The 16,289-nt window shown below is 67.9% G+C and overlaps 1 protein-coding gene across 1 annotated transcript; it reads left to right on the top strand.

The window, feature by feature from the left end:
* Positions 1 to 97: 97 nt before the first annotated feature.
* CD81 (CD81 molecule) lies at positions 98 to 15,913 on the top strand. Its single transcript, XM_012757690.3, has 8 exons — positions 98 to 256; positions 10,151 to 10,265; positions 12,717 to 12,814; positions 13,334 to 13,408; positions 13,647 to 13,751; positions 14,067 to 14,168; positions 15,090 to 15,176; positions 15,276 to 15,913. The coding sequence occupies exons 1-8, from the start codon at positions 191 to 193 to the stop codon at positions 15,336 to 15,338; spliced, it is 711 nt and encodes a 236-aa protein (XP_012613144.2). The 5' UTR covers positions 98 to 190; the 3' UTR covers positions 15,339 to 15,913.
* Positions 15,914 to 16,289: the final 376 nt, after the last annotated feature.

Genomic DNA, 16,289 nt, shown 5'->3' on the forward strand with positions numbered 1-16,289 from the left:
GCAGCGGCCGCGACCCCTCCGCTCCCCCGGCCAGGCCGTCCGCGCCCGCGCCCCGCGCAACCCGCGTCCGCCCCGCAGCGCCGGCCCGCGGCCCGCCGCCCCCGACCCGCGCGCCAGGCCCCGGCCACCTCCGCCCCAGCCGCCCGCCCGCCCGCCGCGCAGCCCGGCCCGCGCCCCGGCCGCCGCCGCCATGGGAGTGGAGGGCTGCACCAAGTGCATCAAGTACCTGCTCTTCGTCTTCAATTTCGTCTTCTGGGTGAGCGCCGGCGGGGGGCCGGGGCGGGGGCCGGGCCGGGGCCGGGGCGGGGGCGCACCCCTGCGCAGCGGGCCGGCGGCCGTGCTAGGCCCGGGCCACCGAGCCGCGGCGCCACCTGTGGGCTCCCGGCGCGGCTGGGGGGTCGCGGGGGCCGCCACGCCCCCGACGCGGGCCGGGGGCTGCGAGCCCCTGCGGCCGCCGCTGCGCTCCCGCTTCGTGCTGGGGCCGCGCGCGCGCTCGGCCGCCCCTCGGCCGGCGGGGGGGCGGGCGCGCATTCCCCCTTGCCGCAGTTTCGGGGACCTCCCGCTTCACGGGGCGAAGGGGGGCTCGAGGGCGGGACTTCGAGCGCCCCGCCCCCATGAGCTCATCGGGGCCACCGCCCCTGGATGGGGGGACGCGCAGTCTCCGCCGGAGCCCTGGGACCGTCCGCCCCACTCTTCCCCCATCCCAGCCCACCCTCCAGTCCGCTGTCGCCACCTTGGGGACCGCCCTGAGGGTCAGGCTTCGGGCGGAGCGCGCGACAGGGAGTTCACAGTGCCTGGGATGTCCCGCGTGCTGGGTGCCTGCACCGTGGTGGCCTGGTTTCCTGGGAACCGTCTCCCTCTCCGCACCCAGATTTCAGCCCTGGCCTTGCTCCTGGGAGGGGGTTGTGGGGGTTTTTTAAAGGGAGGGGCTGGGCGGTTCTGAGTTGGCACAAGGCAAAAGATGGCCCAAAGACCTGTGGGGGTCTCCGAGCACCAGGGCCCGCTTCCCGGAGCGGGTGCCCAAGTCTCCACTGTGCAAGGCGGTGCCCATGCGTGAGTCTTCTCAGGGTGCCAGCTTGGGTGCAGGACCGTCTCCTGCCGAGAGTTGCTCTCCGCTGACCCGTCTTCCTGACCGGGACTTGATTGATGGGGCTTTTGCCTTTTGTTTCCATTTCCTGTAAGCCCTGGAGTTGGGGATGGGGTGGAGAGTCCTTCTTGTCCTGGAAGGACTGAGTGGCTGTGCCCTGCCTCCCCTTGGCTGGGCCCCTTGCAGTGGCCACAAGCCCCCCCTGGGCCCCCAGGCTGCCACCCCCTCCCCACCCCGACATCCCAGTGGACCGTGCATTTCTCCAGTTGAGGCAGGGAGGGCGAACTTCTGAAATGGGCCCTGGAGCCCGTGTGTGGCGCGGGGACATCTGTTTTCTGTCTGGACTGCTGGAGACCCCGCGTGGGTCACTGGAGGGGGAGGACCGAGAGGGGACTGGCCTCCCAGCTGAGAGCGGAGTCGGGGGTCCCCCGCACCTCCCCAAGCCCACCTTGCCGGCCACGGCTCGGCCCGCCCGGGGACACCAGTGGGACGTCACCGTGGCCATTGCTGTGCCCTGGGAGTGGAACCCAGGAGCTGCCCAGGCATGGCCCCGGGGCCCGGGCTGCAGAGGCGGGCACCAGTGCTGGCTAGCCTTGCCTGTTTCTGCCCAGGCTGGCGGGACGCCCCTGCCCGGGCCCTAAAGGAAAGCATGGGTGTGGGGCAGGCAGCCTAGGCGGGGGCAGCGGCTTCTCCAGAAGTGGGTTTTTGCCCTCTTGTCAGTACGGGGAGTCCCTCCCACCTGCCCAGCTGGGAGGTCTCCTGGGCATCTCCCCCGGGAGCTTGTCCAGCCCAGGCCGGTAGTTTCCCACCAGCTGGGGTGGAGGCCCAAGAACACATCCCATCCCAGCCCCAGGCGCTCTGTTCTCAGGCCGGCCCCTCCCCTCCCAGGGCCCACCCAGTGCAGAGCATTGAGGCCTGCTTCCGGCCACAGTCCCCGAGGACCCACCACCCACGTGGGCCCCGCCTGGCCGGGGCTGAGCAAGGCGGTGCTGGCGGCCTCCCTCCCTCCCCCCGTGGAGCCCCCTCTGCCCCTGGCATCACAGGGCTTGTGCTATGAGAGCTAGGTGCCAGGGGGTTGGGCCTCGGTGAAGTCCCCACCCCACGACTCTGGTCCTGGGCCTCAGCTTCCTCCCCTCCAAAGTGGGGTCCCCCAGGCCCCTGTCTCCGGGGCTGCCGGTGGATTAGCGAATGCCCTAAGTGCTGACGGAGGGGCGTGGCAGGCAGGGCAGGGGAGTGGGTGCTGGCATGGTGTTTGAAGGGAGCTCGGCGAGGAGAGCCCGGCCGAGAGAGTGGGGGGCGCCTTGGGGAGCGGGTTGCAGGCGCCCTGCAGGGCCTGGAGGACCTGGGGCTGTCCCAGACGCGGCATGTGCTGGGCGGGCAGGAGGAGGCTGGCAGAGGAAGAGGTCGACAGTGGGTGTCTGGACGGGGCACTTTGTAAAAGTTCCGTTTTAGAGAAACAGGAAAATGCTTCCCCGCGGGAGAGGCGGGGGCAGCAGAGGCAGCCCGTGCACCGACGGCGCACGCTGACCTGTGCACACCTGCTCACCTGTACACGCACGCTCACACACACCCCGGCTCTCCCTCCAGGACCCCCGGGCGGAGTGCACGCCCTGCCCTGACGAGAGCCTGCTGTGGGGCCCAGCGGGTCCCTGTCCTCCTGCCCGGGAGTTCATGGCCGGGAGGCAGGGGCAAGGACACAGTGCAGAGGCCCTGGCCCGGCAGGGCAGCCTGGAAATCCCGTAGCTCAGGGGGGTTCCTGAGACCTTGACGGACAGCTGGGGGCAGGGCAGGAGAGCCAGGCGCCTGGCCTGCGTGAGCCTCACTGCCACATCTGCGAAATGGGTATGATAACAGCCTTTTCTCCCTGCCGGCTGGCACTGGCGGGCCAGGGAGTGCGTGAGAGGTGCCACCGGTCCCTGGGGAGAGAAGAACAGCGTCCCCCACCGGGGACTGGCTGCTCTTCCCCCAGCCTAACGTAGCTGGTGGCCTCCTTGTAGGCCAGACCCGGCCAGGAAGGAGACTGATTAGAAGCCTTGAGGAGACTGATTAGAAGCCTTGCTAACTGGCATTTAATTCTCAATTCCAGACAGCACATGACTGTCTGTCACTTAGCCAGTCTGTCACCATCCTTCTGGGAGAGGGGCTGCAACCCAGGCGTCTCTGGGTGGGGGCGGGGACTTCCTGTGCCTGGTCTCGTGGAGCTGGGGGGAGTGGACTTTTCCCCGGGCTGTCTGGCTGTCCAGCTCTGGGGAAATGGCCCGGGCCAGGCCCACCAAGAGAGGAAGTCTGGTTTGCCTCTGGGACAGACTGGCCTGGTGCAGGTGTTTCAGCAGGGAGGGGTACGGGCCTCGAACAAGGAGCTGGGGGGCCTGGGACCCTGGCCACCCTCCTGGCTGGCTCTGCTCTGGTCCCACTTGTTGCCCACCCTCCCTTCTGGGACCAGAGCTGGTGCCCGAGAGCCCGCGTTCCTTCCCTGGGTGTGAGGGGCTGGCTCCCACCCCCGCCCAGCCCCAGGTCAGCTCTGTCTGCAGAATCCAGTCCACTCTGTCATCATACGTAACTGTCCCCCAACCCAGACAAGGACACACCCCACCCCCATGCCCCGTCTCCGCACCTGAAACCCAGGTTCCGGGAGAGCCTCCAGTTATTGGATTAATAAGGTTTAAAGCGCAGATGCCTGAGGGAGGGAGCAGTCGGGGTTCTGGAAGGACCCTGGGCAGGGGTGGGGCTGGGGAGAGGCCCAGGTGCCCCTTGCTCTGGCCCTGACCTCCTGTGACCCAGGCCGGGCACACAGTGCTGGCCGGTCTTCCAGCCTTGGAGGTGCCACCTTGTCCCCGGGACCCCTCTTCTGCACGGAGAGCCAGGCTCACCCCGAAACGGCCCCCAGCGGCCTTCGCCTCTGAGTCATTCCCGCCTGTGCAGTGAGATGGGGTGGGCCCCGCCTGCTGGGCACCTTCCAGAAGCCTCTGGACTTACTCAGCGCTCCCCCTCCAAACACACACACACGCTCCGTACTTCTGGGCCTAACCTCAGAAGCCTCTCTGCCAGTGGGCTGTGGGGCGGGGGCTGAGTCAGAGACCACTTGGGGTAGGCCCTCGGGTGGGGCGGCTCCCTGCGCAAGGGGGGCTGACAGCTGGTGGCTGGGCCTTACTCCGGGTGCCCTGGCAGCTGCCCCCAGGGGCAAGATCTGGTAGGGGCTGGGTGGCCAGGGGCTCGGCCCTCATAAGTGCATTGAGTCAGTGGTGAGGGTGCCCAGCAGGGGCCGAGAGGGCCGGACCTGGGGGTCTGAGCGCCACGCAGGCCAGGGAGACGGCGAGCCGGCCAGCCTGGCGGAGCCTGGGGCCCACACCGCCACCCTGACCGCCGCGCCCCTTCTCTGGAGATGCTCCCCTTTTCCTAGCGTGGAAAGTAAATGCTTCCCTCCCCCGTCCCCGAGTACTGAGGTGGGTGTGGAAGACAGGAAGGCTCAGGTCACGGGGCCTCCTGGAGGGGGCGGGTGAGGGGCGGCCCCCCAGGTGCCCTGTGGTGCACGGGGCTATTAACTTCCTTGGGGGAGTCCGGGCGGGTGCCCCATAACGGCTTCCCTGGGCCGTTGCTTGTGGTTAGGCCCCGTAGTTGGTGCTGTGCTGCAGCTGACAGCAAGCTTCGGGGGGCTGCTGGGGTGCACTGGCCGGGGCAGGGCCGTCGTCAGTGAAGGCCCCCCGCCCCGCCCGCCTGCCCTCCCAGGGCTCCAGTCCTGGGGGCCGGGGGCCCCAGATCTCTGAGGGGACAGCGGTTTGGGAGGCACAGACTCCCTCACCCCACCCAGGGTGAGCGCCCCCTCTCAGCATCCTGCTCCCCCCGCCCTGCCCTCTGCCCTCTGCCCTCGCAGCCGGGCTCCTCTGAGCCAGGCGGGCACTGGGCTGGGAGCCAACCCTGCTGCCTGGGGTGTTCTCAGGGTCACTGGGGTGATAAGGAAACTGAGGTTCCAAGTGACAGCAGGAGGAGGCGGCTGAGAGCCAGAGCCACAGCCTGGAGTGTCCTGGTGTCCTCGCCCGAGTGGGAGTAGGACCAGCCCTCGGCCAGGCAGTGCCGGCGGCGTCCCAGGTGCTGCTGCTGGGCAGAGACACGCCGGGGACCCTGGGCCTCTTGCACCTGCTCACTGGTGCCTGCCTGAGACACACCCACCTTCCGTCACCTGCCCTGGGGGTGCCAGACCTCGTCCTTGGGAGCACACGGCCACACCCCACGGCTGCGCTGTGCCTTTCCCAGCAGGTCTGTGTCCCCGTGCGCCTCCTTGCAGGGCCCAGGGGCAGGGGGGTTTCCCAGAGGAGGGCCAGGTGCAGGGGGGCTTCCTAGAGGAGGGCCAGGTGCAGGGGGGCTTCCCAGAGGAGGGCCAGGTGCAGGGGGCAGGGCAGGTGCGGGGTCTGGCCTGGAAGGGGCCTGCTGCTCAGGGCGCCTGTGCCCGCCCCCAGCCCCGAGAGGTAGTGGAGTGTCCCCCGAGCCCGTGCTCACCTCCCGGCCCTGCGGGAAGTGGCTCGCAGGTCCCAGAAGGGCCAGCGTCCTCGCCTGGCACCTATTTTTAGATGCTGGGACAGGCAGCTTCCTGAGGCCAGGGGCCGTGTGAGTGGAGTTTCCACTTCCTGACCGAGGTGAGGATTCCTGCTCTTCCCTCCACGCTTCCTTCCCGCCCGGGCCCCTGGCGGGGGCAGCTGCTGCTTCCCGGGAAGGCCTGGGACGGGCCCTGTCTCCTCATGGTTGGGGGAGAGCCCGGGATTGGCCTGCAGGGACCAGCTCCCCTCCCCCACGGCATCAGCACCTACACCCCCACCCCCGCGCTCTGGCGTCCCATCCTGAAAGCATTCTGGCCGGGACTCTTCCCTCTGGCCTGTCCCAGCGTCCCTGAGGGGACTTCCTCCCTCCTTCCCGTCTCCGGCCCTCCCTGTCCTCCCGGGGAGGGGCTGTCAGGGCCCCTGCACCTCGCTGGCCGAGCCAAGTGGGCACTTTCTGTGCACTTCCCAGCACAAATGTGCACCCCCCAGGCGGCAGTGAGGAGGCGCGGGGTCTGTAGCCCCCCAGGCCCACAGCGTGCCACTGCCTGGCAGCCCCTCTCTCCAAGAGCATCGAGTTGGGGGGATCTGGGCTAGAGACTCGGGGACACTCAGCTGCTGCTCAGTGGGGGTAAGCCTACGTATGCCATCCTAGTCCCCGCGGGCGTGTGGGCAGGACAAGTGGTGGCCACTTGGCCCAGCTGGTGGGGACCACCAGATGCCCGTCCCCAGCTGAGGGGTGGCCCTGTGTGCTGTAGCACAGCCCCCTGGCCCCACAGCGCCTGGCTGTCCGGGCTCTGGGGGGGGGGGGGCAGTGGCGGCTGGCACAGGAGGGGCTGTCCCAGGCCTGCCAGCGGCGCCTGCCCCCTTTGCTCCCTTGTAACGGCTTTTTGGAACGCGCAGACAGGCTGGGCAGGAACCCTGTGTGCTTGGCAGCCGCTGGCTGGAGCTGCTCTGTTATTTATTAATTCTCAGGAAGGAGGAAGGAAACAGAAACAGAATCCTCACGGAGTTACGCACACTCCTTTCTGTGTCTGCACCCTCGTGCGGGGCCCTCCGGGAACCCCAGCCTGAGAACCGCCCGGCCCCCATGCCCCGGGGGTGGAGTGTTGGGGCAGGTGGCACGTGGCGGTGCCACTTCCGATGGGTGGGCTCTCGGCAGGGCTGCGTCCGTGGGGAGGGGGACGACTCTCGTTTGTGACACGTCACTGTGGCGACAGTCACCGTTGCATGGCCACTCTGGGTGTCGGCCTCTGCTGCGCCTCTGTTTCCCCGTGTGCGTGCGCGGGTTCCATAGGAACAGGGAGGCTGCAGCGGGCCCGAGGTCATCCAGGCCACAGGACCAGCCACAGGCCCTCGGGCCACGCTTCACGAGGTCCCCGCCCCGGGCCCCCAGCCAACCCCGTCACGGCCTGCTCCCGCCCGGGCTGGGCTCTCGTCTGCAGCTGACACGCGTGTCCCACAGTCACCCCGGCTCCCCGCTCTGCTTTCCTCGAACCGCGGTTCCGGGAACCGGGCTGCAGCGTGTCTGACGACACCCGCTGGCTGCTGAGAGCCCAGGGCGCCAGCTCCCGCCCGGAGCGCCCGTGGGCCGCCTGGGCTGTCCGGGGCCCAGAGCGAACTCTGACCCCGGCGGAGCTGGGCCGTCGGGGCTTTGGGGGCGTGGGGGCGGCTGGGACAGCTTTGTTTAATCTCGCTGAGCCTCACCCTCAGTGCACGTGTGTAAGATGCACAGCTCAGTGAGTTTTCACGTGTTCGTCCCCAGAGAGACTGTCACCGCCATCAGGAGCGTGAACGTGCTTTCCACCCTGGAAGCGTCGCTAGGGCCCCCACCCCCCGTGAGCCCCCATCTCCGGCTGCCCCCACCCCATCTCGGCCTGGAGGCTCCCCCTCGCTGACGACCCCCTCGGGTGGGCTTCCCTGAGGGCTTGGGGGCCGACGGGCTCCTGTGGGGGCAGCCTCCCCCCAGCCCGGGCGCCGGAGCGGAAAGCCCCTTCCCGAAACGGAGCAAGGCGTGGCGCCGTGGCCTGAAGTTCATGGACGGCGGGTTGGGTTAGTGGCTGAGCCCACGTGGCCCGCAAGATGGGGATTGTCCCCCCAGCACCTCGGGCCAGGAAGACGGGTAGGCCCTGGGCAGCCAGGGAGGGCGTGGGCTGGGCTCGGCGCAGGTGGGGACACTGAGGCACAGGAGGATGGGGCCCCGCGGCCCCCGCAGCTGAGTCAGGGCTGTAACCAGGTCTCTGTGACCGCAGAGGGCGGAACGGGGCCGGGGCTGCTCCCCCATCCACCTGCCCCCCTGCGTCCGGGAGCGTCTTGCACGCAGCAGTCTCTGGAACACAGAGACTTCAAAACAAAATAAGTGATGTTTTCAGAGCCGCTGGAGGAAGCCAGGGTTGCCACAGCAACTCGCAGCCTGCCACCTCCTCCTCCCCGCCGGGGCCACCGCCAGCCGCCCTCCCCGCCCCCGTGGGAGCCACAGGCACAGAGGAGCCCCAGCTGTGGGCTCCCGCAGGACCCCGAGGCCTCGTCCTGGGAGGGGCGCACCCGGGGTCCCAGCGGCCAACACGGTGGGGGTGGGAGAGCCGGAGCCCTTCTCTCCAAACCAAAGTTTGAAAACTGAGTTGAAACTCCCCTAGGAGCAGCCGGGTTGCGGCCTGCCACGAAGGGGCTAGGCTGAGAAACCACGGCTCGGGCCCGTGTGGTGGGGGTGCCCGGAGAGGGGGCCTGGTGGCCCTGCGGGGCGGGGGTGCCACCCACAGTCCCTTTGAGGTCGGGCGCCCACAGCTGCCGGTGCCCACAGACCTCCCTGGCCTTGCTGGAGGCCAGGCCCCAGTCGGAGGTCCGTGCAGGGGTGGCGGCGGGCAGGAGTCAGAGGGGATGGGCAGGGCCGCGAGCCCACGCCTCCTCCACCCTGCGCCCGCGCTGGGGCCAGTCTGCACAGGGCGTCCCCAGGGCCCTTCTGGGCTTTCCTGGGGGTGGCCCCTGCCGCTGGGGCCTGAACTTCACTGCGCTCCGCTGAGCACACCCTGCCCCGCCCCCGCCGGCCCCTGGGGCAGGAGCAGGGCTGCCAGGTGGTGTTCTCGGGCCCAGATCTCAGTTTCCCTTCTGCCTCGGACCGGCGGCCCCTGGCCTGTCGTGGGCTCAGCATCCAGAAGCAGCCAGTGCTGGCGTGGCGGGGCCTGGGCGCTGGCCCTGCCTGCAGGGGGACAGGACCTGCCCAGGCAGGGGGACGTGCGCTCCCCCCTGCCCCCGGAGCTCTCCAGAGCTGGCACCTCTCACCTGGCTGGTTTTGTTCCAGACCCCCCTGCCTCCTCCTCCAGGAAGCCCCACAGGCCTGGCCCTGGGTGAGGGTGGCACGGAGGGGGCAGGCAGAGCTCCTGCTGTGGGACCTGACACCCCCTGTCTGCCCGCCTCCGGCGGCCCCTGCCAGGGCCAGGTTTGGGTGATTCTCGCGATGTCCTCCCAGGGAGACGGGGCCCTCCTCACCGCCCAGGGACCCTGCAGCTGACCGGCTGTCCCTGTCCTTGGAACGCAGTGTCCCCAGGCTGCAGGAGGGGTGTGGGGCTGAGCTCCACACCTGGGGAGGGACGAAACCCCAGAGGGGATCTGAAGAGGCCCCCCTCCATCTGACCAGAGAGGAGCGCTGCAGGCAGTGGCCGAGGGTGCTGGCGTGGGGGAGGCTGGGGCAGGCAGGACTCGGGGTCACTGGTCATTCATGAGGGCTGCGTGTGCTGGTCCAGGGGCATTGGCGGACGAGGCTGTGACCCCCCCACCCCCCGTGAGGGAGGGGCCGAGCCTCATGGCAGACCCCCCGGCAGAGCTGGGCGTTGTGAGCACGGGGCCCCGCGGGCCGGGCTCCCTGCGCCTCTTCCTCCCGCCTGTCGAGGGGGCCTTGGCGCCACTTCCTTCCTTGCTAGAGCGCCTCTCCCTAGCTCCGATGGCCGTGGGACTTGTCCCACCAGCCGCCGCAAGCCTTGGCTGCCACCACCCACGGGGGCCAGCGGCCTCACACCCCCACCCTGCCCTGGCAGCAGAGGCTGGAGCCCCCACTGCCCCAGGGTTCTCAGTGTACCCAGGACGGTCCCCAAACACACCCGCCACAGTTGGGGCGGTACCACCCCCCAGGGGCGGGCCAGTGCTCCTGGGGTGCTCGGGTCTGGTGGGTGTGGCTTCTGGCAAGCCCCAGCAGATAAAAACACAGGAGTCCCGTTTACAATTCGGTGTTTACGGATATTTCGTCCACTGTCTGGGACACAGGCTAAGGAAGTGTCCAGGCACCTGTCTGAGACACAGATCTAAGTGGCCCGTGTCGGGCCACCCTGCCCCGGCGCGGCACTCAGAGGTGCTGGTGAGGGGCAGGGCTCCAAGTGGATGGCGCAGAAGGACCCGCCACGTGGCGCCCGGTCCCCAAGGCTCCCCGGGGCATCTCAGACAGCGGGCGGGCGCCACTCAGGACGGTGGCCCTGCGCGGCGGCCACACTCACTGCCACAGTGCTCCGGGCTGCAGCTAACTTGGTTCCTGCTCTTTCCCCAGCTGGCCGGAGGTGTGATCCTGGGCGTGGCCCTGTGGCTCCGCCATGACCCGCAGACCACCAACCTCCTCTACCTGGAGCTGGGAGACAGGCCGGCACCCAACACCTTCTACGTAGGTGAGTGCCCACCTGGGGCAGGCACTGATCCTGGGAGCCCGGGGCACCCCCGACAGGTGGTCAGGGAGGGCTTCCAGGAGGAGGGAGGCCTAGCCAGCGGGTAGGACAAGGGATGACAGAGGCAGGGGGGCGTGGCGCAGGCTGGCCAGAAACGGCTCTGTGGGCGGGAGGAGTCGGGCCTGTGCTGTGTGGGGACCCCACCAGGCCCCTCCTGGCTGAGCCAGGGCAGGAGGGCGCAGCTGGCGAGGTGGGAGGAGCCGTGTCAAGACCTGGCTTATTTTAACGTGTGGAATTTCAGGGGAGGCGTCCTGGGGAGGGTGGGGCTGGGGGCCTGGGCTGCCCTGGAACAGCTGAGGCAGCGGAGCGGGAGGGATGCAGTCCAAGGCCCGGAGGCTGGCGTGACTCAGCTGCCCGGCAGGCGGCCGCACCTTGCTGCCTTATTAGGCGGGAGCGGGGGGCCCCCAGGAGCAGGGGCGGTGGAGGAGGGGGAGGAGGACTGTCCCGTGCAGAGCGGCACCCTCCTCCTCCCCACGCCCCTGGCAGCGGAGGCAGGGCCTGGCCCTGGCAGCTCTCTGGGAGCCATTGTTGAGATGTTTCTGTCCTTCAAAGGAGGGGCCTCTGGGACGTCCCGCTGTCCCCACGTGCTGAGGGGTGGGCGGGTGCCATGTGTGCCCCAGGCCTGCCGGAGTCCTGCTCGGCCTGGCTGCTGCCCAGGGCCCCAGGGGGCCACTCAGCGTCCCTCCCAGACACCCTGGGCGCCACTCGCTGCCCATTCCTCCCGCCCTACCCTTCTAGGCCTGTTGATCCGGCCTTGTCCTCCCCAGAGACCGGGGCCTGCGGCTGGCAGTGGGTTCTGGGCCCGGTTCATCCTGGGGATGGCCCCGTGACCCTCTCCCCAGGCGGGGGTGGCCCCGCAGGTTTGAGTGTCAGGAGGAGGAAGGGGAAGCCTGCCCATCCCGGCGTTCGTGGAGACCTTGCCCCTGTGCACGGGGCTGGGCGTGCTTAGCAGCTTTGCCCGGGTGCCGGAGGACGAGGTGACCAGAGGGCCCAGCCAGCATCCTCTGAACCCTTGAGAGCCCCTCCTCCCCAGATAATTGGGGTACTTGGTTCAAATTGGGGGTACCCTCCCAGCAACCCTGGGCCTTGTCCTCCAGGGCCACCAGAGGAGCCCAGGCAGGTTCCATGGCACGTTCCTCCCCCTCCTCTGCCCACCGAGTTCCCGAGGGTCCTCGCCCCGGGACCGGGACGCCATGGGTGTGGCTTTGCCAGGGTTGGAGCGGGGCAGCCCCAGGGCAGGCATTTTTGGAAGGGGCTGCTCTCCTTGGCCTGCAGTGGCTGAAGTTTGTGGCTGGAGCAGCTTCTGCTCACAGGTCAGCACCTGGCCTGGCGTGGCCAGAGAGGAGCTGCAGGGTCACCTAGCTTCCGGTGGAGGCTGCTTGGGGCGAGGGCAGGGACCAGGGCTGCGCCAGGCTCCAGCAGGGCAGCGGTGCCGTGGGAGGGGGCTTGCCAGGCTGGCTCCAGCGCGCCAGGGCAGGGCTGGTGCTGGAAACAGGTGTCTGACCACATGGCACCCCATGGGCCACAACAGGCCTCTAGCCCTGGGGCCGCCCGCCCACCTGTCCTAAGTTATGGCTTCCCCTGTGCTGGGGAACTGCCCTCAGGGGAGCGGGGACCACCTGGCAGGTTAGTCACTGGACAGCAGGGCTGCTACCCCTGGACGTGGGCTTTGCCGTGTCCCCAGCGGCTGGGGGCTGCTCTGATCCCCTCTGGCCACCAGAGTCGGCCTGGTGGAGCTGCTGGCCGCCCCAGTGTGGGCTGGCGGGAGCAGATGCCGCCTCCACAAAGGCTCTTTGTCAGGGCCGGGGAGGGGGCGGGTGTGCCGGGAGTCCTGACCCCCAGGCACACAGAGCAGCCAGTTCAGACGCTGTTTCCCCAGGGCTGGGCGCAGCTGAAGGGCTGCCCTACGGTGGGACGGGGCGGGGGCGGGGAGGCCAGCAAGGCCCCGGATCCCCCCCACGCGCCTGCGCCGGGGGCTGGCATCCATCCAGCGCCAGGGCGCCATCACTCCCAGGCCAGCAGCTGGGCCGGCCAGACAGCACCTGAGGCACCAGCCCCGAGCCGAGACGGGGGCGGGTCTCATCGTCCCACACCCGGGGGCCTCTGGGGGTGGGTCGTGGCTGGCGGGACACGGTCTCTGTGAAGCGTCCATCGCGGCGTTCTCCAAGTGCTCCCACGGTAGGTGCCGTTCACTTCTCGCCGTGGCGTCCACAGTGTTCTTCCCATCCATAGAAGGGGAAACTGAGGCAGAGAGTGGCGTGCACATGGCTCGCGAGAGCCAGGCTGGGCTTCAGGACCCCTTGCTCCACCCGTCCCCGCCGTGTCTTCCTGCCTCCAGAGTCAGTGGCGGGGGAGGTGGGGGCGTTGGCTCACCGGTGTCCCCTCTCCCCCAAGGCATCTACATCCTCATCGCTGTGGGCGCCGTGATGATGTTTGTCGGCTTCCTGGGCTGCTACGGGGCCATCCAGGAATCCCAGTGCCTGCTGGGGACGGTGAGGCGGGGCCGGGGGGCGGGGCGGGCGGCAGAGCGGGCACAGGGGCAGGACCCGGAGTTCGGGGGGAGGCTGCTGGGTTCCCCACAACCGGCTGGGTCAGCCGGGACCAGGGCTCACCGGGTGGCCTCAGCACCCTCCTAAGGGTCTGGCCCCCTGGTTTTCCCCTTTGGTTTGCAAATTAAACCCCACTGTGGTTGGTCTCCGTCATGTCTGTTCCAAAGTGGCCTTTTCCCTTTCTTTTTTGAAAGAAGCCACGAACACAACAGGGAGTGTCTCAGCCCTGAGCCAGCCTCAGGGTCCTGGGCATGCCCCCCGCCGGCGGGAGCTCGGGCCTGGCTGTGTCACCCCGGGCCTGGCCGGTCTAGGAAGGGGGAGGCCTGTGCCAGTGTCACCAGTGGGAGAAACTGAGGCACACACGCGTGGGGAGCAGGAGAAAGGGTGGGGAGGCCAGCCCCAAGCTGCCCGCAGCCTGACCCTGTTCTCCACCCCCCCGTTCTCCTCCCGTGTGGCCCCCAGTTCTTCACCTGCCTGGTGATCCTCTTCGCCTGCGAGGTGGCCGCCGGCATCTGGGGCTTTGTCAACAAGGACCAGGTGAGCCTGGGCCCTCGACGGGCCTGGAGGGGAGGCAGGGCCCCTCCCTCGTGTTGCAGGGTGTGCGCGGTGCTCCCTGGGCTCCTCCTGGGCTCAGCTGGCAGGAAGGTCTCGGGGGCTTCAGGCGGGAGGGGCCCCAGGGCCGCCTTGCAGCCGTCCGGGGTTTGTCCTGGAGGCGGACCTTCCCAGGGGGAGGACGTGTCTACCCAGCATGTGACCATGCTCCCGCCGCGCCCAGATCGCCAAGGACGTGAAGCAGTTCTACGACCAGGCCCTGCAGCAGGCCGTGGTGGATGATGACGCCAACAACGCCAAGGCCGTAGTGAAGACCTTCCACGAGACGGTGGGCAGGGCGGCGGTGGGCAGGGCACAGGGGCCCTGGGACCCCAGGCCGGTGGGGGTGTTCCTCTCCTGGGGCGAGTCCTGGAGCAGGCAGTGCCCCGTGGACTCCGCTGGTCCCTGGGTGGGAGCCCCGGGGGCCAGGCTGGCCGAGTATGCAGCGACCGCTGGGCAGGGAAGAAGGCTGGCCCAGACGCGCTCGCGGGGGCCCCTGTATGGCGCATCTCCCTGGCCATCTGCCCTTGGATCCCCCGGAGCTCTGGGCTGCCGTCCCCCTGCGAGTGCCCAGGTCTGACGGCGGCACCCTTGGTCTCCGCAGCTCGATTGCTGCGGCTCCAACACGCTGTCCAAACTGACCACCTCGGTGCTGAAGAACAACCTGTGTCCCTCGGGCAACAATCTCATCGGCACCTTGTTTAAGGTGGGCGCGTGTGCGGCCTCCCTGGGGTGGGCCCTGGGCGGCGGGCTGGCCTGGCGGGGAAGCAGCCGTGCCAGGCAGGGCCCTGACCTGTGTGTGTGTGTGGGGGGGGGGGCAAGTCTGGCCCAGGAGGAGGCAGGCGCCCCGTGCTGCGCATTCAGGTGAAGAAGTTGTGGTGGTGGGGAGGGGGGGCGTGCACCCAGGTCTCACAGTTGGACCTGCACTCTAGGGGACATGGGGGGCCCTGGCCACCTGGGGTAGTGCCCTGGAGGCCATAGTACCCTTTGGAAATCGCCCGCCAAGGCCTCAGTGAACGTCACCTGGGCAGTGCACACCAGTGACACTTTAGGGCACTGGAGAGACTAAGTGAAAAAGGGCACAGGCAGTGTGTCCCAGGTGTTTTGTGTTGTTCTAAAATGGATGTGAGCTAGGGCCGGGCACGGTGGCTCACACCTGTCATCCCAGCACTCTGGGAGGCCAAGGCGGGCGGTCACTCAAGGTCAGGAGTTTGAGACCAGCCTGAGCAAGAGTAAGACCCTCATCTCTACTAAAAATAGAAATTAATTGGCCAACTAAAAATGTATAGAAAATATTAGCCGGGCATGGTGGTGCATGCCTGTAGTCCCAGCTACTCGGGAGGCTGAGGCAGGAGGATCGCTTGAGCCCAGGAGTTTGAGGCTGCTGTGAGCTAGGCTGATGCCACGGCACTGTAGCCCGGGTAACAGAGTGAGACTGTGTCTCAAAAATAATAATAATAATGGATGGGAGATAAAAACCTGGCAGAGTCCTTCTGAAGTGGGCAGGGTGTTGTAGCCACCGTGGGTCCCCTCTGCGCTCTTTGTGCGATGACCACGGATTGCTGTGTGGCAAGAGGGGGCTGGGAGCTGAGGCCTGGCCCCTGACCCCTGACGGCCACCCCTGCAGGAGGACTGCCACCAGAAGATCGACGAGCTCTTCTCCGGGAAGCTGTACCTCATCGGCATTGCGGCTATCGTGGTCGCCGTGATCATGGTGAGCCGGGGGCAGGGCAGGCTGGGGGCCTGGGCTCCGTGGGGCTGCCCCGCACACAGGGCCTGGTGCTGACAGTGCCCGCCTGCCACCTTCCCGCAGATCTTCGAGATGATCCTAAGCATGGTGCTGTGTTGCGGCATCCGGAACAGCTCCGTGTACTGAGGCCCCTGTAACTTCAGTCTCGGGGCACCCCTGCAGTGCCCCCCCACCCCACCCCCGAGTGACCCGGACACTTCCGAGGGGCCGTCACCACCTGTGTATATAACTTTCCGGTATTACTCTGCTACACGTAGCCTTTTTACTTTTGAGGTTTTGTTTTTGTTCTGAACTTTCCTATTACCTTTTCAGGGCTGACACCACATGTAGGTGGCGTGTGTGTGGGTGTGTGTGTGAGTGGAGACAGACCCAGGCCTTGGGGACTGCAGGGCAGGAGTCCCTCTGCTTTTGGGGGCTTTTGGGGAGCTCTGCCTGCTCAGCCAGGCCGCTCCCGGGGCCACTAGCCCAGAGGCTCAGCTCGGCCGAGCTCGGGCTGTGTCCACCCACCCTGCCCGTCCATCCTGTGGGCTGCACGGCTCATGCCTTTTTATTCCTTGTTCTCTCCTGCCCCAGTTCGAGAGCCGGGTCTATGAGCACTCTTATGCCTTCAATGCACCTATCCTTTCTAACATGTGACTTTCAACTGTAATTACATCTTGAAACAGTCATTTAATAAAGAAGGAAAAAATCAGGCATGCTAACCAGAACTGTCCAGCCCCTTCCTGTGCCAGCATCTGGGACCCAGCGGGCAGCTGGAGAGGCCCACGAGCCTGGTGTGGGTGGGACTTGCCTCTGTGGACTACGCCAGGTCCAGGGTAAGCCATCCTGAGAGGGGCTGCCAGCCGAGGGGTAGGGGGGATCCCTTGGGAGCACTCTATGTGGTCCATGCATGCCCTTTTGGGGCCCCGAGTTGCCTGCAGAAACTTCCACCTCCCTCCCACTTCAGTCCTTGGGCACACACTGCCCAGAGGTGAGCAGGAGAGGTCAGGCAGCCAGAGGACGCAGGACAGGGTGGGCTTGCAGTAGGAGGCGAGGGGGAGCTGCAAGACTCCCCTTCCTCCTGGGCACAGCACAGTA

This window comes from Microcebus murinus, chromosome 4 (genome assembly GCF_040939455.1).
Source record: "Microcebus murinus isolate Inina chromosome 4, M.murinus_Inina_mat1.0, whole genome shotgun sequence".
In the NCBI taxonomy this organism is placed as follows: Eukaryota; Metazoa; Chordata; class Mammalia; order Primates; family Cheirogaleidae; genus Microcebus; species Microcebus murinus.

Bases quoted from the DNA above. Each gene is read 5' to 3' on its own strand.
- CD81 (XM_012757690.3), top strand. From the start codon at position 191: ATGGGAGTGGAGGGCTGCACCAAGTGCATCAAGTACCTGCTCTTCGTC. The intron at 12,815-13,333 runs GTGAGGCGGGGC...TGTGGCCCCCAG, and splicing joins CCCAGTGCCTGCTGGGGACG to TTCTTCACCTGCCTGGTGAT. The intron at 13,409-13,646 runs GTGAGCCTGGGC...CGCCGCGCCCAG, and splicing joins GCTTTGTCAACAAGGACCAG to ATCGCCAAGGACGTGAAGCA.